We start from the raw sequence: 24,499 nt of genomic DNA on the forward strand, positions 1-24,499 counted from the left end.
CACACAGACTCTTCTGGTCCTCACCTTTGCCTTGGAGCCCTACCCTGTCATTGTCTTGGGCCTCTTGCTCATCACACTCACTGCCCAAAACCTGGGCTTTGGGGTGACACACCTACAGAAGGGTGTTGGGGCAGGGGTCAGAATGGTCTTGAGCTTCCAGGCCTACACCAAACAAGGCTGGGGGCTTCCTGCTCTCCTACACAGTTCTCAGCCATCAACAGACCACCAAGGGAGAATAAATACACCCGTCCAGGGGCCACATACACAGAGTCACCAGGGACTGCTGAATCTCTTTATTGATGAGCAGGGAAGAGGAGGAGGAGAGAATAGGGAAGAGAGAAGAGAAGTCAGATAGCCCAGCAGGGCACTCCTTCCACGTCACGCAGGACAGAGGTTCTGGCAGTACTGCCTTGGGCGGCTTTGTAGCTTGGTTCACCATGATCTAGAAAGGAGACAGTGAGTCTCTGCAGCAAGGAGGGTAGAGTCAGTCAGGGCAGGGTTATGGTGGGGGAGGGAAGACGGGTGCTTTGGGGCAGCTTCACAGGCTCTCAGAGACGCAGGGCTAGCCTGTGCTGAACAAGGAATTCCTTTCTTCGGACTTCCCTCAGGAAAGCTCTCTATGCAGTGGTCACCAGGCAAGGGTGTGGCCGACAAGTGGGGGCCGTAAAGGATACGGACATCATAATTCCACCTGTGCCTGGTGTGCCTAGGACTTTCTGCTCCATTATCAAAGGGTCCTCATGTCACCCAGAGTCGGCTCATGGACACACACACACGTGTGTGTGTGTGTGTGTGTGTGTGTGTGTGTGTGTGTGTGTATTCAATGGCAGGCAGGTAGGAAGTCCCCAGAAGAGCAGGGCGAGGCTAAGAAGGACAGGCACTTCCTGGCTGGGTGGGCAACTGGACAGCTTCACCTGTCTACCGCAGGTCACACCACCAGCACGAGTCACTGATGAGGTGAGGACAAGTAGGAAACCTTAAACGACCCAGGAACGAAGCTAAAGAAACCCAGGGTGTTGGGACGCAGAAACTGGGCAATTCCTGGCTGCAGCCGAGGGCTACCTGCTGAATCCCAAGGCTCTTGCTGGCTTCAAGGGTCGCTTACCCTATTCACTCTTGGGTTCACATTTGTCTGTAGAAAGCAAAAAACCCAGCGATGAGAATGGGGTCTGGACAAGAGCCCATCATAGCTGCGACTCCTTCCATGACCAAGACCTGCAGCAGGGCCTGCAGTGTCCACCTGGGGCCAGGGGACACGAGAGTGACAGGGTTACAGGTGGCACAGCGGATAGAGAAGGGAACATGGGTTGTGTGTGTTCTTACCCATCTGCTCGAGTATGGCCAGGTTCTCTGGTACAAGCCCCTTTTTCTGTGTGAACTTCTTAAACTCTTCCAAGGCCTCCAGGTTTTTCTTGGGGTTTCTCCCTGTGGAAGAGGGATGGGTGAGCAGAGGGAGGTGTCCACACAGGTTGGCAAGGAGCCAGTGCCACAGACAGGAGCTCTGCCCAGCAATACAGGCTTCATCACGGAATAGCCAAGGGCAGAAAAGGAGGTAGGGCGTATTGATACTGAACTGGGGGGCATCTGAGCCACTAAATGACCCAGGAAACCAAAATCCTTCCAGCGGGGGCCTGTAGCATCTTGCACCTGACCTAAAAAGTCCCCATGTTCCAGATGCACTGAGCTGAGAAGGCGCCAGTCAGGACACCATGTCCTCACATAAACCATGCCTGACGCCCCGAGGCTCCACAAAGCAGCTTTAGCAGCATCTGTAGTCAAGAGACCTCTGTCCTGGATGGTCCCTTCTGGGCCTATCCGTCACTACAGCAGAACTCAGTAAGGTAGGTTCAGCCACCCAGTAGCCTTGTGCCCTGCTCTCGCCTGCTGCTCCTATCCTTTGTGGGGCCTGCTCCCAGGGATTCTTCTGCTCTGAAGAAGAGGAGCAGCGAGGCTAGGCATGGGTGCGTTAGGCATGGGTAGGTGAAGCTTACCTATGAGCTGGGTGGTTGTGAAGTGCATGCCCTCCATCTCCCCATCACAGTAGATCAGCCAATGGTCCTTCACAGAAGACAGCTGCACCTCCAGTTGGCTCTTCCCCTCAACTGTGGAGGCCCCGGAAAGAGTAAGGTGAGCTCCACCCTGCAAACCATCACTTGGGTTCCTCTTCTGACGGCCACGCCAGACTCCGGTCACAGAGGCTCCAGTCATCTGAGTGACTATCCTCCTGGGATGCCTCCTGGGGGTGGTAAGGAAGCCAGGAAGCCCTCCCTCGCATGGGATGTCAGTCACCCATCCCTGGGTTTAAGGTACTCACAGGCAGTGTAATGGCCGGGCACATCTGTTTGCTCCAAGACGGTGGTCAATTCAAGACACTGGCCATACATCCTGAAATCAGAAACTATTTTTGCAGTGGTCCTCTTAAACCTGACCTCTCAACACTTGGGAGTCAGAGGCAGACGGATCTCAGTGAGTTTGAGGTCAGCCTGGTCTACAAAGCAACTGACCCTCGTTCTGATTGGGGTCCACCCTCCACATCCTGCCGCTGGAGCTGTTCTTTCCAAGTCAGAGGGATTTTTTAAAAACTACCCATTGAGAAGTAATGGACCAGGTAAGAGACCAACCCAACGCGGGAGCCACAGACACTCACGTGTGTGCGAAAGAGAACTCCAAGTCGCCGTTGTCCAGCACTAGCACAAATATGGGCGAGACCTTCTTTATTGGAAGCTTGTCCTTCGTCACCAAGGCCTTCATGAACCACTTCCCAGAAAACTAAAAGATGGATGTCCTCTTTGCCTGGTGCCTGCCCACGCTCCCTGTGGAACACCTGCCCTCCAACTACCGCTCACGTCTGACTATTTCATTCCCCCACCGAAACACGGAACACTCATATGACGGGGACCTGCTTACTCCTAGGGTACCAGGGCAGCCTTCTAGTTCATTTTCTCAGTCTCCAGCCCTGCACCCAGAAATGTGCATCGGGGATCCCTTAGGTCCCAATTGGTCTACTATCTTTGGTTACAACCTGCAGTAAGGGTCAGACTTGGATCCTCCCTGAATCTAGAACCCTTGGTGTCCTGCAGTGAAGGCTGAGGTGCCACCCTGTCCCCCAGCCCTGACTCACTTGCCTGTTATTCAAAGCAAGGGATAAGGAGTTCTGGGCCCGCAGGGCAGCAAGCAGGCAGAAGCCGGTGGTCAGGAACAGAGCCTTCATCTCCGGGATCTATGTTCACAGCCAACGAACAGATCGCTGAAGCTGAGAGGCTGTACCGCCCCTCACTTGACTGGCTTTTATACACCCACATGCAGGGTCCTTGGGGAACTTGGCACAAAGGACCAGGTCCTCCTGAGTTATGCCCACAGCCAGCTGGCAAGGAGAATGTCGGCGTTTTGTATAACAGCTTGTTAAGACTTCAAGAGATCAACAGGTCGCAGGCCATTCCAAAGTGTGAGCCACTGTTTGGAGTCCAAAGAAGCTGAGGGAGAATTAGGAACTCAGGGGAAGTGACAAGCCTCCACACTGTCCGAGGTTCGTGTGGGCAGAATTCGAAGAGTCATATGCTTCTTCCCGACCCTCCTCATAATCGCCATTGATCTGTTGTCTGAATCTGAAGAGCTGCAAGGGTCACCCGGCAGTTACGGGGGTGGAGGGGTGGGCGGTCAGAATGCGAGAAAGAGCAGGATTTCAGACCCATTCCACCCTGTGTGCACCAAGTCAGCCCTACAATCCCGGCACCTGCTGTTCTGTTGGAAACTTTGCCCCTGGGTGTCCTGTAGGTCCAACTTTGGACTCGGGGTTCAGTCAGGTTACTGAGGTGTCCTTCTAGATGTGCTGTCTATACCCTCCCCTTCCTGGCCTTCTCTTCCTCAGAGCACTGGCAGGAGCTGCCTGGGGCTTCTGTTACAAACGCCCTCCAACCTGGCCTTTAGCACCTCACTTCCGTTCCCCTCTGTTATGGAGACTGGAGGATATGAAGGCTAGGCCAGAGCCACACTGCCCCCAAGGTTCTCTACCCATGGTGTCTTTACCAAAGTTCTGCCTGTCTTTACTTCTCTCCTCCACCCCAAAGGCCCCTCTGACTGCCTGTAACTAAATCCTGTTAGTGGATTTAGGCCACCCTAATTCTTGATTATCTCATTCAGTGCAGAAAAGCTCCATTAGCTGAAAGAGCTCACAATCACGTGTCACGGAACCGCACTGTCTCATGAGGCTAGCGGTCAGCCCTAAACACTTGGCCTCGCCTGACTGTTTTCAGGGGTTTCTGCTTGGCCTTGCAGATTAGTGGAACTGGTAGAAGCTCTGAGAGAGGCGACCAGGCCAGAGTCACCACAGCACCGAGAGGGGCTTGCTCTGATTGATCTTACTTGGTCCTGATCCTTTTAATCATGCAATTCCCATGCCTCAGACGGTTCCTATTGTCTGTGCCTTCAACACAAATGAATAAGAGCTTCAGTCACTAAGCTAGTTTTCGGTGGCATCCACCGTGTGACCTCTGCCCTGAAGCTTTCCTGCTCTCCCACAGAGCAGCCATGTTCGCTTAACTTGGACCATAGAGGCTCCTAGCTTGGCTGCCTATCCTGGGACCTCAGACTGAGCCAGCAACCAGCAGGGGATGCAGTGCCCTTCCAATGGTCTTTGTGCCTCTAGGCCCAGGACTTGACCTAGTCATTATTCAGGTAGGAAGGCACAGGGCCAGTGCCTATCAGGCAAGGAACAAGAGGCGTGTCCCAGCCACTGAGTGGAAGTCTCTGGCTTCCCTTCTGCGACTTTCTCCTGCTGACAGACAGGCACCCTGCCTCCTGCCAGAACTTGAGAGCACATATGTTCTGGATCCCTGAAAGTCTTCCATAGCTGCCTGATACTCATGAGCCAAAATACTGAAGGTCATCTGGGGGAACCAAGATGTATTTGTATTCGTTGCTCGGTAGTGTCAGTGTGATGGAGGCTTGGGTTAAGACCCAGTAGGTCAGAGACTGATGGATAATGTCTTAATGCTCTCCCTTGCACACACAGTGGAGGCAGGAACACTAGAAACAAATACATATAGACAGCTTTATCCCCCACTAACTGGATTGTTTAAAGTCCATAAAGGAACCAGAATTGCAGTTTCCTGAGCAGAAAGTAGATTCAGAGTGATGAGGGACTGATGGCGTAGATTCCTGGTGGGTCTAGATTCCTGTCTTGGATGGTGGCTTTCATGGGCTGCTCCTGGCCCAAGAAGAAAAAAACAGTGTAGGTAGGAACCTCAGAGTTTTACCAGTTCTGAGGACCTCACACTGAGTGGGGTGGACCCGAGTGTCCCCTGCCATAGACCACCAGAGATCTGTCTTTTGCATGGATCAACACAACTCCCTGGGCACTCTGAGGCTTAGCCAACTTCAGGTTCCGATCTCCTAAGCTGTATCGGGGATGGCGTCTGAGATCCTGAGAGAGACTGAGGAACGCTTGACAAGTGTGAAAAACTGCTACATATTGTTTGAATCATGATTATTGTGAACGGTAAATTACTAATATAAGCATTCCTTCTGATGTTAGTTTTCCTGTGAAAACATTAGGGGTGGTGATTTGACTCCCTAATTGACAGTGGTTAGACTCTTCCCTGGTGTCCTGTACGCCTTGAGCAAAGGACTGTCAATCAAGCAGCCAGCCAGACTTCCCTTATGCCAGCCACAGATGGCTTGCGAAAGTCACTCAACGATGGCAGCTGCTTGCTGCTCAAGCACAACTCTGGCCTTGTAGGTGAGGCCCCAGCTAGGCCTGTTGGAAACAGCTGATGCCAGACTTCACTCCAACCATGTCCACCCCAGCCAGGAGAAGAGCAGCTTTCCTGGCGGCGTGGGATGGGGAGAGTTGTGACCGGTTCAGAGGGACAGTGCCCTGCCTAGGACAAATACAACCCTCCATGTGCATGACTGTTAAGATGGATCCAAGCACCCCTCTTCTAGCTATCTTGGTTGATCGTTGAGCTCCCTTTGTGAGCTAAGAGGTCCCCTTGCTGTGCTGTCTTATTGTCTTATGCTTCAACATTGAGTCCAATAAAACACTTCCTGAGGGGGTCGACAGGATGGCTCAGTGGATAAAGGCATTTGGCATCACACATGGCAACCAGCGTTTGATCCAGGGGAAGCAGATGGGAGGTAAGCTCTAACTGCTGCAAGGCCTCTGACCGCCACAGGTGTGCCATGGCATGCCCACACCTGTACGTGCTAAATATAATGGAATGAAAAACAAGAAAGGCAAGAAGAGAAATGGGGAGATGTCTTGTTGAGTAAAGTCTGAAGACTTGAGGTGAGTTCTCAGAACCCATGTAAGAGCAAGGCATTGTGGGAGGTGACTGTAGTCCCCGTAACCCTGACAGTGGTAAAGTGAGAGGCAGGGCCAGGTAGAACCCTGGATCAGTGATCAGCTAAGTCAGTCTACTTAGCCAAGTCCCAGGTTGTATCAAACAAAAGATGGAAGGCACCTAAGGAATGACATCCAAGGCTGTTCTCTGGCCTATATACAACCACACATACACTCAGACACACACAAACACACATGCACAGACATACACACATACCCAGACACACACACACACTCAGACATTCACAAACACATATGCATAGACACACACATACCCAGACACACATACACACACACACACACTAAACACAAACACACATGCACAGACATATGCACATACCCAGACACACACACACTCAGACATTCACAAACACGTATGCATAGACACACACATACCCAGACACACATACACACACACACACACTAAACACAAACACACATGCACAGACATACACACATACCCAGACACACACACACTCAGACATTCACAAACACATATGCATAGACACACACATACCCAGACACACATACACACACACATATGCACAGACATATGCACATACCCAGACACACACACACTCAGACATTCACAAACACATATGCATAGACACACACATACCCAGACACACATACACACACACACACTAAACGCAAACACACATGCACAGACATATGCACATACCCAGACACACACACACTCAGACATTCACAAACACATATGCATAGACACACACATACCCAGACACACATACACACACACACACACACTAAGACACACACAGAGACACCAACATGCATACACAAATAAATGACCAGAAGACTACTTAGGTGGTGTGTTCCTGGCTGCCTTCATTACCCATCACTAGTAGATGAGCTGGTGAAGAAAGGAGGGGCCAGCAACTTTGACTGTTGACGGACGATGGCTGAAGACCCACAGCAGTAGCGGGAAGGCGGAAACAGCAGGAGCTTGAGACGACAACCACACTCATGACACTGATGATGACGGCGGGAGCCAAAGCAAAAGAACAAGGCTGCTGCCACCTCAGGTGGCAACTGTGACAGCGGTCATATAAACAAGAAGCAGCAAGAAGGTTCTGGTAGATGGCCAGGGCAGAAGGAAAGAGATGGGACAGTAGAGAGCTTGGGCTGAAGACAGAAAGTTGCAGGCAGAGATGAGAAACTGAGGACACTGGGTGTGAGAAGAGTTCTGAGAATGGGCAGGCTTCAAAGGACAAGGGTCTCGGGCACCCAGATCTGGACCTGAAACACTCCCCACTATCAACAGATGGGGAATCCCACCTTTCTGGGCCTACACAGAGCTGTCACATGTCACTAATGGTCCCAGGAGCTGAGGCCAGTATGAGAGCTATAACACTGGATGGTGCCCTTTGCTCCTGGTCCCCTTTGTGTTGCAGCCACTCACGGCATCTGAGAAATGCACAAGTTGCTCAAGGAGCAGCTCCAGAAAAGTTCCTTGCTACCCACGATTTCTCTCCATACAAAACAAAAGAACCCCCAGCTGGGTGACTGGGGACATTACCAGACCCAGGGGTAACCTGGACAGCACCTGACCTCAAAGAAGCTTCTTGGTTACTCAGGAGTCAGGCAAGGAGATTGGCACTACAGAACTAAAGGAGCCAAAGGCCGTGGTTCACACTAACGTGGTCGATCAGAGTTGTATTGTGTTCTGCAATTGCACTTTTAAAACATAAAATAAATTGGCACTGTGTATGAATAGCAATCACGGCTGAAAAGCCCACCATTTGTGGAGAGGCCCCACAGGTTCTTTGTTTCGTCTGCTAGCGATGACATGGGTAATTTGATATTTTTAGTGTCCCATTAACCTTGCATTGCAGGTACGAAACACATCTAACTACAATGGTTTTTTTTTTTAAAGAAATAATTATTCCGTTTTGAATAGAGTGTGTATCTATGTGGAGGAATGTGCATGTATGTGGGTCCTCAGAGTCCAGGAGAGAGTGTGAAATCGCTTGGAGCTGGTTGTATGCTGCCAAACATGGGAGCTAGGAGTTGAACTCAGGTCCTCAGGAGCAGTACAGGCTCAGAGCCACTGAGTCAGCTCTCCAGCCCCCTACATTGTTTTCCACATTCTACATGCTATGACTTCAGCTGTGCTCAGATTTTATGGAATATTTTCTGTCCACGCCTGCAGTGAACATTGTCCTGAAGTATATTAATACTACTAATGTCCTTGTCCGGCTTTGTATTCGGGTTGTTCTGGCCCCTTTAAAAAGCAACACCAGTCTTTTCAATTTAGACATTGACTTTGAACTATGAAAATCTCAGTATAATCTCTTTCTTAGTTGAATTTACTAGAGAACTTAGTGTGAAAATTCTCAGTGTAAGAGTCTCACCATATGGCTCAGGCTGGCCGTGAACTCACAGTGATGCTCCTGCTTCAGCCTCCCGAGTGCTGACATAATAGGCAGGAGTCATATGCCTATATGACTAAATGACAGTCATATGCCTGGCTGTGCTCTCACATACACAGGGCCATGGAGAGACTGCTCTCCTCCCTGCGTCAACACTGGTTCTTCTAAGGACTCTGTGCATCTTGAGTAGGTTGCCAGATTAATCTCATAAGGTTGAGCATAATATTCTCTTATTCTGTTACATGTAATGCCATGCTAGTACCATAATGATACTTAATTAATGATGTCACTGTTATTTCCTTAGCCTTGGTCAGCCTGGCTAGAGATTGTCAATATTATTCAACTCTGTAAATACTCAATTCTTCTTTTATTATCAGCTATATTTAGTCAGCTTTGTTCTAACACCTTGTTTGTAATTTTTTTTTTTGGTTATTTGAGGCAGGGTTTTTCTGTGTACCTTTGGAGCCTATCCTGGAACTTGCTCTGTAGACTAGGCTGACCTTGAACTCACAGAAATCCGCCTGCCTCTGCCTCCTGAGTGCTGGGATTAAGGGCATGTGCCACCACACCCCTGATGGTCTGTAACGTTTTAAAGGTAAGATGAGTTGGAACTTGAGAATGTAGGTTTTGAATCTGCCTTATTTTCTGCTACCGTCTTTACAGCCACAAGTCTCCACATCAGCTTTGACAGCTGCACCTCACAAAGTTTCATGTGCTGGACTGAAAATCCACCAGGCAGACATTAAAGAGGTTAGCATCCTCTCTCCTCAGTCAACAGATGGAGTGGTTCTGTTGATAGATGAATTGTGTGGATTGAGTCTTCAATGTCAAACTAACCTTCATTCTGGGGATAACATTACTTCTATCACAAGTTCACATTCCACTCCCAAATCTCCCTCCTGCTTCCCCTTCATGGTCCCTCATCCCTGTCTCATAGCATACGAACCAAAAGATCTTTCCTCAACCGCTCTGTATGTCTCCCCGGAACATTTCAGATGAAACCTACTGCCTGTGGCCTCTCTGGACCAAGTGAGCTCATTCAGTGTGATGCCCTTGAGAGCAAGCCACACGCTGTCTTTGTCAGCGGACTGGTCCTTTTCAGTGCTGGCTGGTACTTCACTGCGTGGACACACCACAGCTTGCCTGTCGTTTCTAGTTCTAGGTCATTAAAAAGAAAACTTACCTGTAAGCTTTAGTATGATCCTGTTTGCATTTTTCTGTGTACACCTGGAAAAAATTGCTAGACCATATGCTGAGTATGTATGCCAACATAAGAACTGGTAAACTGTTTGCCAAAAAAACCCCTCCTGTGTTCCCCAACAGTACACATGAGTTGTATTATCTACAATGGCCCGTTGTTGTGTTAGGCATGTGACATCTTCATTTCCCTGGTGGCTGGGACGTTCCCGTGGGCTGGTGAGCTTGGCTGCCACCCACGTCTTCTTTGGCCACGTCTCTCCAACACTGTTCATGCCCACTGGGCGGTTGCTTCCTTGATGTTAAGCGTCAAGCTTTTCTCCCAGACACTATTGTTGTTCCTGGAATTTGAAATGCTCCTTCAATGAATGGTTTGTTTTTCTGTTCATCTGACCGTGACCTACAGAGCTGTTCTCTCTGTGAGGAAGCCCACCCACTAATTTCCCTTTACAGGGCGATTCCTGGCTGGCAGAGGTCAGAGCTGCCTTGCCACCCAGGACATGAGAATCCGTTCTTTGTTCTCCTCTCACTGCCTGGAGATCAGCAGGAAGTCCAGGCCTGCAGTCCTGTCAGAGCTTCATTGTGAGGAACGCCCAGGCTGTCGTCCAGGTCTGCCGACCTGCCTGCGGTTGGACAATCTTATCTCTGGAGACTGCTTTTGTACCTTTCTCAACGATGCAATTGCATTTGATAAAGGGTAATTTAATGAGAAAGTTAGCATTGTGAGCACAGGGACTTGGCTCTCCTGAGGACCCTTTGAGTCACAGGTGGGACATTTCATGTGATCTCAGGGAGCGAGGGGGGTCCAGCCCCACCATCCTCTCAGCTTCCATCCATGCAGACGATGTATCAGCCAGGTTTTCATCATTGCCTTAAACACGCAAGAGGACAGCTTAAAAAAGAAAGAGTTATTTTGGCTCCTGGTGTCAGAGGATTTGGTCTCATGCCGAGGGCCTGTGGTGAGTCAGAGCATCATGGCAGACAAGGTTAAGTGGAGCAGCTGGCAACTCCTGCCGTCAAGGAAGTAGAGAGAAGGACAAGGGGCCTGGATAAGATTTAGCTGAAGGAGGTGTTCTCCATGACTAATCTCTATCAGCCCCAGTCTTGGTCTACAGAGTCTCCCCAAATAAGGCCACCAGCTGGGACTAAGCCTTCTGCACATGAACCTGTGGGGGAAGCTTCAGACCCATTCATGACAGTGTGGTTATCAACCTCACGGTCAGAGAAACATAAAAGAGAGGTGCAGGCACTTGACTGGGTGTCTGTGTCAGGAAGTGTCTGTCACAGCTTCAGGGGACTCAGTGTTGGCCGTCACCACTGTCAGCCACAGCCTACCCCGGGCACTGGCTCTTTAGGCTTCACATTGAGTCCACAGCTGGACTATCAGGAAGATGGAGATATAGTCTCTGAAATGGTCTACTAGACAGACATGGGGACAAGTTACAGCCCACTGTGTAGCTGATTTGTAGATTGTTGACATTCCATTGCTTTCCATCTCTAGGCAGCCGCCTCCTGGCTGGGTGCTGTGGTGGGAGCCATCAAGTTCTCCCTACATGGAAATGTCACGTAAGGCCCAGACACTGGCCCTCCAGGAGAACCTAGACAGGGCAGCACCACGAGGCTGGGACCTCACTGAGAATCAGGGACAAAGGTGCAGAGGGAGGTGGCCAGAAGCAGGCAACCCCACAGCAACCGCCACCAGGAAATAAAGGAGTTCCCCAGGGAAATACTTCAGGCCATGCAGCATTGGGGATGGGAAGCTCTTCTGTCTCACTTTTTCATCCCATTGGTGGCTCTGGCATCTGCACTGCAGTGTCCTGAGAGCATTTGCCCTCAGTAGAATATAACCTCAAGTCCCAGATGCTGTCCACCCTGGGCTGGCCCCATGTCCTGTCCTACCTAGAGTCGAGCACTGCCCTCCACACACGCTGCCATTTTCCTAACACAGTAGCCATGATCTTCCCAGAGCAGCTTCAGATCCTGCAGGAACTCAGCATCCGGCCTGTTGATGTTTAGTCATGGAAGGAGGTGCTGGGGAAGTTACTGGATCTTCTCTGAGAGTCCAGTCATTCTCTCAGTACCTTCCACCACCCTAAAGGGGATTCTGAGCTAGCTACATGTGCTGCCCTGGTCTCAGGGGGTGCTGGAGTATGCAGACTCTGAAGGGTTTAATTGAAGAAATGATGGAGAAGTCACCATCCATGCTGGACAAGACTTATAAGTGGTAGGGTTGCTTTAGGATCACACATGCTCTGTCAATAAGCCCAAGTCTTTGGTTTTCCGCGTTGGAAATTGGTAAAGTTATTCTTTGGTTTTGGTACGCACCTGATGGGGAGATATTTGCTCTTGTCTTCCCAGGAAAATGTTCAAACCACCTAACTGTTCCCTCTAGGGTCTGTTGCCACTTTAACTGGACCTGCGAACACTGGGAGACCTGGGACACAGCAAGGGAGGGGACAATGGAATCCGGGACAATGGAATCCAGAGGCTTCCACTGGCACTCAAAGCACTGTTGGTGCCCCAGGCTCTGCCAATTGCGTGTGTGTTATTCTCCTGTCTCCAGGGCTGAAACACATGTAAGTGGTCAGGTTCTTAGGTAGATGGTTTGTACATGCGAGCAGGAGAAAACTTGCCAGGTACAGCAAGGACTGACCAGTGATAAGGAAATGCTGGCCTGGTTCCCGACCTCTGGTCCCAAAGAGCACAGGGACCCTCCTCTCACACCCACGTGCTAGCTGCTTTCTGCTCAGCAGCATTTTCTGTGGTGGTTGCCAAGGACTGGTTCGTGCTTCACATAATTCCAAAACCCATCAGAGAAAGTATATTAATATAGTTTATAGACACTCAGAGCTGCCTAATCTTGGCTCAGAGACACAGAGATGACATTATGGGACCAGAACTTGTTCCCAGGGACTAGATCAATTGTGTCTCAGGGAGGGTGGCTGAACCCAGGAGTTGCAGGGTCAGGGGTAAATTACAAAGTTCCTGGTGAGGAGGTAGCTGGGCTAAGGTCGAGAGAGAGAGAGAGAGAGAGAGAGAGAGAGAGAGAGAGAGAGAGAGAGAGAGAAAGAGAGAAAGAGAACAGTCGTAGTAAACTCTGAACATATCTAGTGCCGTGTGAGCATGTTTACCCTAAAGGAATGAGCTCTGCCATGTGGAGAGCCCGTGGGTGCTCAGAGCTAACAAGGAGGGAAGCTGTGGATTCTAGAGGAACGAAGTTCAATAGGAGCACAGAGGTGGGCTCAGTTCAGGCTGTGATGGACACTGGTCCTTCATCACATCTCAGGACACAAGATGACAAGAAATGAACACACATGGACCTCAGTTGCACCAGGGCAGTCCTGGTTCTGAAATGTCCTCTCAGTAGGTCCTCAGATGACAAGAACAGCAGAAGGTTAGGGACCCTTGTTCAAGATGAATCCACCTGAGCTCACAGAGGTGAAGTCCCTTCACCTGTCACTTCAGGGGACAAATATTCATGTGTGGCTGGAATTCCTCATGCAGCCAACTTAAAACTGTGAACGATGGAAACGGAGCCCTACCTGGTGGTTGAGTAGGTGGGCATTGGCCAGGCAATGAAAAGGACCAGGACATCTGAGAGTAAGAAGTACCCTGCAGAGTCACAGCTGGGTCAGGGTCATGGTGTGTCCTAGTGTGGCAGGGGGTCTGCCCTGATGATGTTCAAATTGACTAGAGTCAGGAGTCAGTGTCCCCACTTACAGGAAGGTCCAGCTGGGGTATCCATGCATGGATAGTACAATAAAGTGGACTCTCTCCCAGTCAGGGCACCAAGAAATCTGGTAGCTAACAAACAGTCTCTAGTGGTGTACCTCAGCCCCATTATCAGCAGCAAGAGATCAGAATCCAGGTCTCAGTGGACACAGCTCAGGGCAGCCATGGCAGATGGAGGACAGGGCTGTGAAGGGAAGCCCGGCCCTCCCTCCCTCCCTGCCCAATGAGCAACCATTATGCCCCTGAGTCACTTGCCTTCCCAGGGTCCTTTGTGAGCACAAGTCTTGGTGGCACAGACATTGCAGGGCATTGTGTGTCTTTCTTCATTTGTGGGTGACATTGAGTTCACAGTCATCAGATCCCAACAACAACAACCTTCCACCTCCATGATGGATGTGGATTTGGCCATGAGAGAAGGACGGGAGGGACGTGGTCAGTGCCAAGTGGGCACACATCCCTGGGCACGGGGGATATAAAGGGCACCGTGTGAGCAGCCAGAGCAGACCTTCCCCAGGTGACCTGCCTTGTGTGAGAGCCCAGCTAGCGACTGAAGATGAAGAGCCTGTTCCTGACCTTCATGCTTCTGGGGCTGGTGGCTGTCCTGACGGCCCAGGAAGCTCCATCAGATGACCAGGAGGATGTGAGGAGGGGAGGGACAATGGGTGGATGTAGGGGAAAGCTGGTTGTGGTGGTAGACTCGTTCAATTGGTAATCCTTGAAGACCTAAGCCCAAACTTGCATCGCAGCATGAGTTGACAGATCAGGGACTCCAATGCTTTCCCAGCAGACAATGCCCCTCAGGAATACAGGCCTGGGCAGGGGAGTGGGATTTGGGCATAGATGTTCAAGAGACGTGGGATAGCAGACAGCAGAAGGCTTCATAGGGTGGGATCTTCAGGACAGAGGACTTATCCAGTGCTGAATCCCAGACCTCTAAGAGTGTGCTGACAAGGCCGACAGCCTCTGCCTTGGGCCAGAGAGCCCTAGTGTTGTACGCTCTACAGTGCACATGTGTGGGGACGTGTGCTGTCCCCTCCTCACATCCACACAAGTCCTCCTCAGCAAGCCAGGCTCTAGAATGTCTCTTCAGGCTGCAGGCTCAGATCCTGGAGCCTGGGGAAAATAAGAGCCAGGCTGGGGTGTGCTCAGGGCTCTGTCTTCCACAGTTTTCTGGGACCTGGTACACAAAGGCCTTGGTATCTGATAAGGACCGTCCAGAGGGGAAGGGCCCCAAGCAAGTGTTCCCTCTAAGGGTGACAGCCCTGGAAGGAGGGGACCTGGAGCTGATGATAACATTCCTGTGAGTGTCCCACCGAGTCTCTGCCGTTGTGTCTCTGCTCTTCTCTATTCTTAGTTTGGTGTGGGTGATGGAATGCCCCTGCCATTGAGGGGGCATGTCGCCAGGCAGTACTCTAAATCTTGGGCAGGGCTGATGAGAAATTTTGGGGTCCTGGTCAAGGCTGATATACCTGGTGAGCTGAGCATGGCTCCTGTTTTACAGGAAGAAGAATCAGTGTCACGAGAAGAAAATTGTGATGCACAAAACTGATGAGCCTGGCAAATATTCTATCTGTGAGTTCACTGTGGCCCAGGGTCCTTGCAGGGCCGAGTTCCTGCATGGAGGGTTCCTGCCCTGTTCAGCTCCCAGTATGCTCACTCACTCATTCCTATTCCATGTGGCAGACACTAGAGGTCATGGGTTTGTCCACCCCAGGTACTCACAAATGTGTTCTGCACCCTGGCCCCCTACATTTTAGCTCTGGACCCAATGCTAAGTACAGGAAAGCAGGGCAGGGAAGGGCTCAGGCCTGGGGCCAACCTCAGCCCTCACTTCCTCTGGAGTCCTCAGGGGCGGCTGGCAATGTCCTGGGAAATCGCTTCCGTCTGATCGTGGCCATCACAGAACGACAAGAGCTGGACTGGCTGGGTCTCCTGGATGACCACAAGTGTTCCAGAACATTCCTTTGAAAAACCTTCCGAAGGTTTTTCAAGAAATGAAAAGCTAAGAGCTATTTCTCTGTTCCCCCGTAGTCAAGGGCAAGAACACCTTCTATATCCAGGAGCTTCCTGTGAGGGACCACTACGTCTTCTACTGTGAACATCACCAGCAGCACGGGAAGTCACATCGCAAGGGGAAACTCGTGGGTGAGGAACCAGAGTCCCCATGTCCTGTCCACGGTCTCTGCTTCTAATACCTATCAAAAGGGCAGCAGTTATGTCTGGCCCTGGGGACTGGGAGGGCTCAGGGTGCCGTCCAGGAAGTGTGTAAGATCCAAAGTGGAAGGAGGGTCAGTTGGGAGGGGACCTGGAGTATGTGACCTTTGGGGGCCTGAGCATCCAGGAGGGATTCCCACCTCTGGAGCTGGCAAATGCCATTTCCAGGGGTCCCAGGTAACTGCCAGTCAGTATGAAGGTGACTAAACTGATAAGGGCCTCGATGTGTATGCACTATTCTCCACGGTCAGGGGACAGCCACTTGCCTTATGTCTTTGTTAGTTAAGGTCTCCATGGCTATGAAGAGACACCATGACCATGGCAACTCTTATAAAGGAAAACATTTAATTGGGTGGCTTACAGCTCAGAGGTTCAGTCCATTATCCCCATGGTGGGACATGGTGGCGTGCAGGTAGACATGGCGCTGGAGAAGGAGCTGAGAGTCCTACATCTTGACCTGCAAGCAACAGAAAGTGTTCTGAGACACTGGGCATGGCTTGGACATAAATGAGACCTCAAAGCCCACCCATGAGACACACTTCCTCCGACAAGACCACACCTACTCCACAAAGTCACACACCTCCTACCAGTGCCACTTATGAGGGTCAATTACATTCAGACTACCACACTCTGAGATCCAGGCTCTTACCGGTCTGGGGAGTGACCCTGAACACCTCTCAAGATCCACAGAGGGCCCCCAGGATCACTCAGTGTCTGGGAGTCCCCACCCCAGGGCTCCTTGTTGATTGCCAGGGTCCTGTCCCCTCTTATCCTGGCTGCTCCAGGTCGGCAGCCCCAGTGCTGGTCGGTGCTCTTGACCTTGGCACTGGTTCCCTGTTGAGTTCTCATCACTACTGCACAGCTCACCTGCCCCACCTCCCCACAGGGAGAGACCCTGAGGAAAACCCAGAGGCCATGGAAGAATTTAAGAAATTTGTACAGAGCAAGGGACTCAAGGAGGAAAACATCTTCGTGCCCGAGCAGAGGGGTGAGCGGGACTGCCCATGTCCTTCCCCTCCGTTCTTTGTCCTCTCCGTCTTTCTGCGAGCGCTGTGTCTCTGCTCCTCTTGGTCTCCATTGCCCCATGCTCTCTGCACGTTCCTGCACGCCTCTGGGGCTTGTGTGCTGTGTGTCACTCTGCTGCTCATGTGTTTTGCCCCCCTGCAACCTCACTGCCCCTCACAAGGGCACCAGAACCCCGCTGCAAGTCTTGGCTGTGGAAGGGTCTGAGCAGTCATTGTTTTGGGGTTTCTTATCCAGAGCACCTTCTCACCCCTGGCCTTTTCTTGTTTTCTACAGATCAGTGCGTCCCTGAGAGTGACTAGGGTAAGTGACCCTCTGGGAAGACCATGGAAAAGCCTAGAGTCCTGGGTCCTGGATGTGGAGGGCCCATGTGCTTTGGTCCTTATCTCATCCACTATAGTAGGAATGGTCTCCTCGGGCAGTGACCCCTGATATAACCCCAACACTCTGCTCTTTGCTCGGTTCTCTCCCCTACCTCTCATACCCAGGACACCCAGACACTCGACAGGCCATGCCTGGAAAAGACAGGATCGCTCCCGCGGCTGTGGCTGTGGATCGATGACTGCGCAAATGCTTGAGGCTAGAAGACCCTCTTGCCATCACCTGCCACTCACCTTGCTTCTTTTTGTCACAGCAGCCAATTATGGATCATGGATCACTTTCTGGTCCCAGCCTAACACTGACTCAGTTCTGGGGACACCTGGACCTCTCCTCCCCTGGACCACTTTCTCCATCTTCTCTGCTGGACTTCCCACCCACCTCTGCTCCACCACCACCAATACCAGCTGACGCATAATAATAAAATATTTCAGCATCATTCTGGCTCAGCCTGTCTATAAAGGGTCTTGCGTTGGCCACCTCAAAGCTCTGACAGAGTATAGCTTTGTGTATGTTGAGGAAATTTTGGGCTCAGTAAATTCAATTCCCGAAGAGCATGAACTATATTTCAGTCAGGGTTCCCTAGTGAAACAGATCTAATAGAATGAATCTATATAGACAAAAATAGGACCAACTATTGCAACAATGACTGCTTCCTCATGGAAAATCCAAAAAAATATAGTAGTTGTTCAGTCCATGAGGATGGAATTCTCAACTAGTCTTCAGTATATGCCAGAATCCTGAAAAGAAGGCTCTAATACCAGAGTAAAAAATTAGCTTGCTGGCAAGGACAAACAGGCGAAAAGCATGCTTCTTTTCTCCCTTCTTCCGTGTCCTTTATACAGGCTGCCCCCAGAAGATGTGACCCAAACTTAAGGAGGATCATTCCACGTCAAAAGGTCTGGATTTAGCCTGAGTCTTCCCACTTCAATGAACTTAATTGAGAAAAATCCCTCAGAGGTGTTTTCAGTGGCCTGGGTTTAGTAGTTGAGAGACAAGCAATAGCCCTCACATCCATCTTGTAGGGACATTCTCAAGGTCCAGCTGATCAGTCACTGACCCACATGGCTTATCCCTCATGGGCTACTGACGTCACTCATCACTGTTGCATCTAACTCTATCTGTCCCTCTCTGCTTATTTTATGAAATTTGGCACACAAATATTTGCATCTTCTTCTTTGAAAAGTTTTTATTTTATGCGTATGGGTGTTGGCTTGCTTGTGTGTATGTACGGTGCCCAAGGAGGCCAGAAGAGAGTGTGGATCTCTGGAGCTAGAGTTACAGAATGGAAACCATTTGAACTATCATGTGGGTGCTGGGGACTAACCCTGGTGCTATGCCCTTAACGCCTTATTGGATCTGCTTGGTGGGTTGCTCCTTTTGTTACAACATAGTGGCCTTGCTTATTTTTTCTTACTAATTTTGACTTGAGACTTACTTTGAGTAGAAACACTACCTTGCTTGGTTTTGCTTTTTATTTGCATGTGTTCTGATTTTCATCCATGTGCCGTCAGCCTCTGTGTGTCTTTGTCAGTGAGACCTTGAAATGTGATCCTAATTTGTCTTATCAATAAAAAACTAGGAGTCAGCTATTGGTGTAAAAGATCAAAGAAGCAGAGCAGAGGCCACCAGAGACTTCTTACCTCTCTGAATACTCCAACCAGAAGATCAAGATCTTGTCTCCAGCCTGTCTTACCACTTCCTCTCTCAACCCAGCCTTATCACTTCCTGTCTGTCTGTACAGACCTCCAGTTCTCTATGGTTTACTAGTGGCTAGCTCCACCCCCTGATCTCCAGCAAAGCTTTATTTGTCAGAACACAAACAAAATATCGTGCAATATTTCTCCCTTTTTGTCTAAATAAATAACAAAAGTTTTAACTAACATAGAAAAACTATATACAGTAAGTACAATAACTATATAGAAATATATACAGGCAATAATTACAGTAACACTGGACTGGGCTCCCAAGGTCCAAATGAGGAGCAGAAGGAGGGAGAACATGAGCAAGGAAGTCAGGACCGCAAACGGTGCGACTGATCTAATGGGAGCTCACCAAGGCCAGCTGGACTGGGACTGATGGAGCATGTGATCAAACCTGACTCTCTGAATGTGGCTGTCAATGAGGGCTGACTGAGAAGCCAAGGACAGTGGCACTGGGTTTTGATTCTACTGCATGGACTGGCTTTGTGGAAGCCTGTTTTGTTTGGATGCTCACCTTCCTAGACCTGGATGGAGGGGGGAGGACCTTGGACTTCTCACAGGTCAGGGAACCCTGACTGCTCTTAGGACTGGAGAGGGAGGGGGAGGGAAATGGGAGGTGGGGAGAAGGTGGAAATTTTTTAATAAATAAATAAATTAAAAAATAATTACAGTAACAAGTTCTAGTCCTTTAGTATTTTACAAAGTCAGATAAAATACTCATTATTTATTCTATCTTGGTGAATACAAAGGGTTGGATCTAATCACTTCATATTCTAACTTGTGTACCAACCCAAAACTGTCTGTAGATGTCTCTTTAGCTTACACTTTACACCTCCTTAGTGAGTTTCTTTTCTTAGTGAGTCTGGTAAACAAGGAAAATTATGACTATCTAATCTTCAACTCCATCAAAGACCTGAGACGGAAACAATATTACCTGAGTAAGCAGAAAGTGCAGGCAAGTGACTTCCAAAATATGTGAGAAATGACAGAAACAACTGGCTACCTGGACAGTCACCCAAGGTTCCTCTGCAATGTTGGGGCATCCGTCTTTGACCTACAAGCCTAGAGTATCTGGCAGACTATTCTGTGAAACAGGATATTCTGATTGACTCTCCAACCTTGTCTCAGCAAAGTTTGACAATTACTTTCTTTTGTGTCCTCCTTGTACAATTTGGACAGTATACAGTCAGCAGTCAAGGAGGCAAGGGCAATTTCTTGTCCATGGAATAACTTTTGCCACAAAAAAAGTAAACTCTGTATGGAGTTTCTTCATTGCCCATCATCTTCTCTGAAGTAGATTGGTGCTGCCAGGAGCAGACATGTCTCAATATCATAAAAAAGAATCTTATGTTATTAAAATATCTGAAATGCCACATTCTGTAGATCTCTGAAGTACTTGAAGGTGACCTATCTAAAAATATCTGTTTAACTTTGAAAATATACCTAATATGACAAGCTTGATTGTAATAAGTAACTATCTACCAACCTGCATTTCTATGTTTTCCTAATCAGTTGGTAATAAAAACTTTCAAGGACCAGAAATTTGCATTACATTGTTAAATGAACTGCATGTACAATACCTTGGATAAGATTAGAAATGTAAGTACAATGTGTCTAACAAAAATAACCTTAAATTTGTATCAGTGTACAAAAAATCTATATCAATGTAAAATATTTAAAATTAGTAGTTGCTTTTCTGGTTTAAAAGTAGATTCAATAACCTGCATTTTATCCTATCATTTTATAATATATACATTATAACAAAAATAACCTCAATTTTGTATCAATATACAAAATCCATACCAATGTAAAATATTGAAGACTAGTAGTTGCTTTTTTGGTTTAAAAGTAGATTCAATAATCTACCCTTTTATTCTATCATATCTATATCCCCCTTATTTCTTATCAGAATAAAATCCCTGAATCTAATCTCCTTTGTTCATCTTTTTCCCTGACCATTACCAATAATAACTTGTAACCAGTCCCCTAAACAATGACAAATATCCATAACCCATTGAACGACCACAAACTATCCACCCCACCTCTTGGAAATGTGAATGTCATATTCTTAAAATTACTTTCTGCTGCCCGGGGGCAATAGGATCTTTAGGGACCTTGAAAAAATTGGGATAATAATCAAGTCCTGGGAGAACTACCTGTATCATTTATTGTCCAGTGTCTGCATAGTGGAAAAATGCAGGGCTTATCTCACGTCCTGGCTGGAGTAGTCTATGAGGCTGGACCATCTCTGCTAGCCACCTTGAAACTGTCCTGAGCAGTTTGTAGTTCAACGTCAGTCTTTGAGTGTCGCTTGTCAGCTTAGCGGTGTTACCATAGTGCTGTGAAATCATCATTGTGGGGACCCATCCTCCTTTTGGAGACGTCAAAGATTGCTGTTAGGCATGGTCATGATTCACTGCAGAAAACTTAAATATTCTGAATGTCATATGCAGCAGATCTCGAAGAGGTTAGAAGACCGTAATTTGTTATGGACATGCAGAGTAATTCCTCGTTACCTGATAGAGATTCAAACCTGAAACAATGTACAGGAGCTAGATCAAGCCTTTTTCTAGAATTAGGAGTACTCTGTATGACCACTGATATCATGACAAAAAGTTTAATACTTATGTTAATTTCATAAATTTTGAGATAATATTTATACCGTAAGAAAAGTCTTAAAAAGTCAAAATAAAAGTAACAAATTATGAGATAATGGCAATAGAATAGTTCCTTAATTTTGGTTTTCTTCTATCCCATGTCAGGTGGTTCTTCTCATGTGAGACAGAGATTTTGGATTTTTCTTTTATCCTTGGGTTTAGAGAAGGAAAAAGCCATGCTCCAACTACAACACCAGCTTTAATTTTTCATTGAGTTGGGGCTATAGAAGGCCATTAGCATTATATGTCTGCAGAGAACATCAGAAACAAACATTTGGGAAGACTTATAAAATTTTATCCTGTTTGAAATGTGATATACCAATAGGCCAATTTACTTTTTTCTTAGGATATTTTTTTTTTCTGGAAGATTTGTCCTTTTTCTTCAGATGTCTCATTTGTTCAGTGATCTTCAGATTCTTTAGCTGGATGACTTCATTCTCCTGAAAGACAAAAACAAAATCCTGCCCAAACCCTAACTTTGGGAGGTTCTCTTTTGGCAAGTCATATCTGATCAAATTTAAAGTACTTGTTAGTTTTATAAGTCGCTTTAGAGTGAATGGTTGTGCTATTTGGTTAACTATCACCTCTTCTAATTAACAGGTCTCTCACGTTCAAATTGAATCTTTACCAATTTTGATGGTATCCATAGCTTTTCTTCTCCTGTGAAAAGAAAAGTAAAACCTCTTTCCCAATGTCATACATATCCTGGTTTCTATTCTGTGGCCAACACATCTTTAGAGTACACAGGCTGAGATAATTCAGTAGTTCTTTTCTCTTATCCAGTGTCTCTCTGCAGCTGTCTTTCTTTTCTCATTAGCATTTAGAAAATTAAAAGTTAATAAAGCACTGTGTAATCTATCTCTGGGGGTCTTTATTACTCATTTCTGTTTAGTAAGCATATCTTTTAGAGTTCAATTTACATTTCAGGTTCCTATTGAGTGGGATTTCCTGATTCTTTCAATTTTATTTTTCTTATTCCTTTGTAAACAATTTCTATTTTCACTTATGTTTATCGTGGGCCTACATGTGGTCATTTTCACACATGCACGGGGACCTGCAGAGGCAAGAAGGGAATGTTGGCTGGATCCTCTGGAGATGGATGAGTTACAGGTGGTTGTCAAGTGTTTAATGTGGGTGCTAGGAACAAAATGTGGGTCCTCTGTAAGAGCAGTACACATCCGTAACTGCTGAGCCATCTTCTCAGACTCAATTTTGCTGCCTTTTTTGTGCTTTTATTATAGTTTGTTTTTTCCTTTTTCTAGCACAAGAGGCTTGTTCATTTACTGTGTTGGGTATGATAGGTGGATGCTTTCCTGGCTCTCCTTGGTTTATCTCATTTTCTTATGAAGTTTATTCTTATGCTCTTCCTTCTCTGTACACATTATTCTTGAAAAGTTTCTTCTATGGTGTGCCCCAAGAGTTTGTGAATTGCTCTAGCAGTGCCCATTCTGGAGGGCCTACATTTCTCAATCTGTTTTAGAAAATAATGTTACTGGATATAGTGATCCTGGTTAGCAGTTACTTAAGGGTTTGGAATATATTGTTTGAGACTTCACTGGTTTCACTGATGATAAGTCTGATGTTATTCTGATGGGGTTCCCTTTGTGAACTGGCATTTTTTTCCCTTGCAGCTTTTAATGTTGTTTCTTTGCTTTGTTGACTTAGTGTTTTAGCCATAATGTACTGTGATGAGTCTCTTCTCTGAACATATCTGTCTGAGATCCTAAATACCTCATGTGGTAGCTTAAAAGACAATGGCCCCTAAAGGGAGTGGCACTATTAGGAGGTGTGGCCTTTTTGGAGGAAGTGTGTCACTGTGGAGGCAGACTTTGAGGTCTCATATGCTCAAGCTATGTCCAGTGTCTCAGTTCACTTCCTGTCGCCTGTGGATCAAGATGTAGATCTCAGCTCCTCCTCAGCATCATGGCTGCCCACATGCAGCCATGCCCTTCCATGTTGATAGTGGATTAAATTCCTGAAACTGTAAACTAGCCCCAACGAAATATTTATCTTTATAAAAGTTGTTGTGGTCTTGGTGTCTCTTCACAGCACCTGAAACCCTAACTAAGACACCTCCTGTGCCAGAATTAATCCACTTGTTTCCCAGACTTGGAAGAATTTTGTGCTATGATTTGATACACCAATTTTGATGTCATTAATTTGTGTCTCGGTCCCTTCTCTTTACTTTGTGAATTCCTGGCCTCTGGATCACGTCAGAGTTCTTCAGAGCTGTTGCCAGTCTTATTTTTTTCCTTTATTTATATGCAGGTGTGTATTTCCTCAATCAAGTCCTGAAGTTATTTCTCCTAGGAAAAAGAACTAGTCTGTCAGTAGTGATTTCTGCTATGTTTTTGTTTGATTTATTTTTTGTCTCCAGGATTGCTGTTTGTTTTTCATCACAGTCTGATTTTGAATTTCTCACCCATGTTGTTGGTTTTCTAATCTAGGCTCTGGATTATATATCCTTACTTCATTCATTTGTTGTTTTTTTTTTGGGGGGGGAGGTTTCCATGTTGAAAGCTATTGATCATTTTTGCAAGTAGAGTTTCGAATCCTCACTTGGCATTCAACCATTTCAGTCTCTCTGGACTCTAATTGAGAAACTATCTTCATATTTTTTGTGTGGGTGTTTTTGTGAAATCTGCATATTAATTGAAAGGAATAACTCTTCGAGTTTTGTTTGGAGGTCTTGTCATAGTTTAAAAATGATGGGAGAGAGACTCACACCATGTGACAGGGCTCACATGGAAAGTTTTATTGGAGGAGAGGAACAGCAAAAGGAGGAGAGAGGCTGGCCTCCAGAGATGTTAGTGGCAGAAAAGAAGAAGGAGGAGAACAGGACCAGCCTTTTATGAGGGGATG

At 47.7% G+C, this 24,499-nt stretch overlaps 2 protein-coding genes across 2 annotated transcripts; one reads left to right on the forward strand and one right to left on the reverse strand.

The window, feature by feature from the left end:
* Positions 1-336: 336 nt before the first annotated feature.
* On the reverse strand, positions 337-3,394 carry LOC125412174 (vomeronasal secretory protein 1-like). The gene is made up of 6 exons (XM_048452754.3): positions 3,122-3,394; positions 2,648-2,769; positions 2,315-2,385; positions 1,992-2,102; positions 1,324-1,425; positions 337-1,132 (listed from the first exon to the last, which is right to left on the reverse strand). The coding sequence occupies exons 1-6, from the start codon at positions 3,209-3,211 to the stop codon at positions 1,107-1,109; spliced, it is 522 nt and encodes a 173-aa protein (XP_048308711.2). The 5' UTR covers positions 3,212-3,394; the 3' UTR covers positions 337-1,106.
* Positions 3,395-14,215: 10,821 nt separating this feature from the next.
* LOC146890510 (odorant-binding protein 2b-like) lies at positions 14,216-17,461 on the forward strand. Its single transcript, XM_085680855.2, has 6 exons — positions 14,216-14,302; positions 14,829-14,962; positions 15,164-15,234; positions 15,694-15,807; positions 16,763-16,864; positions 17,388-17,461. Exons 1-6 carry the CDS (start codon positions 14,216-14,218, stop codon positions 17,459-17,461), a joined length of 582 nt encoding a protein of 193 aa, XP_085536981.2.
* The last annotated feature ends 7,038 nt before the right edge of the window (positions 17,462-24,499 follow it).

The sequence above is a fragment of the Myodes glareolus genome, chromosome 21, assembly GCF_982192425.1.
Source record: "Myodes glareolus chromosome 21, mMyoGla1.1, whole genome shotgun sequence".
NCBI classification, from domain to species: Eukaryota; Metazoa; Chordata; class Mammalia; order Rodentia; family Cricetidae; genus Myodes; species Myodes glareolus.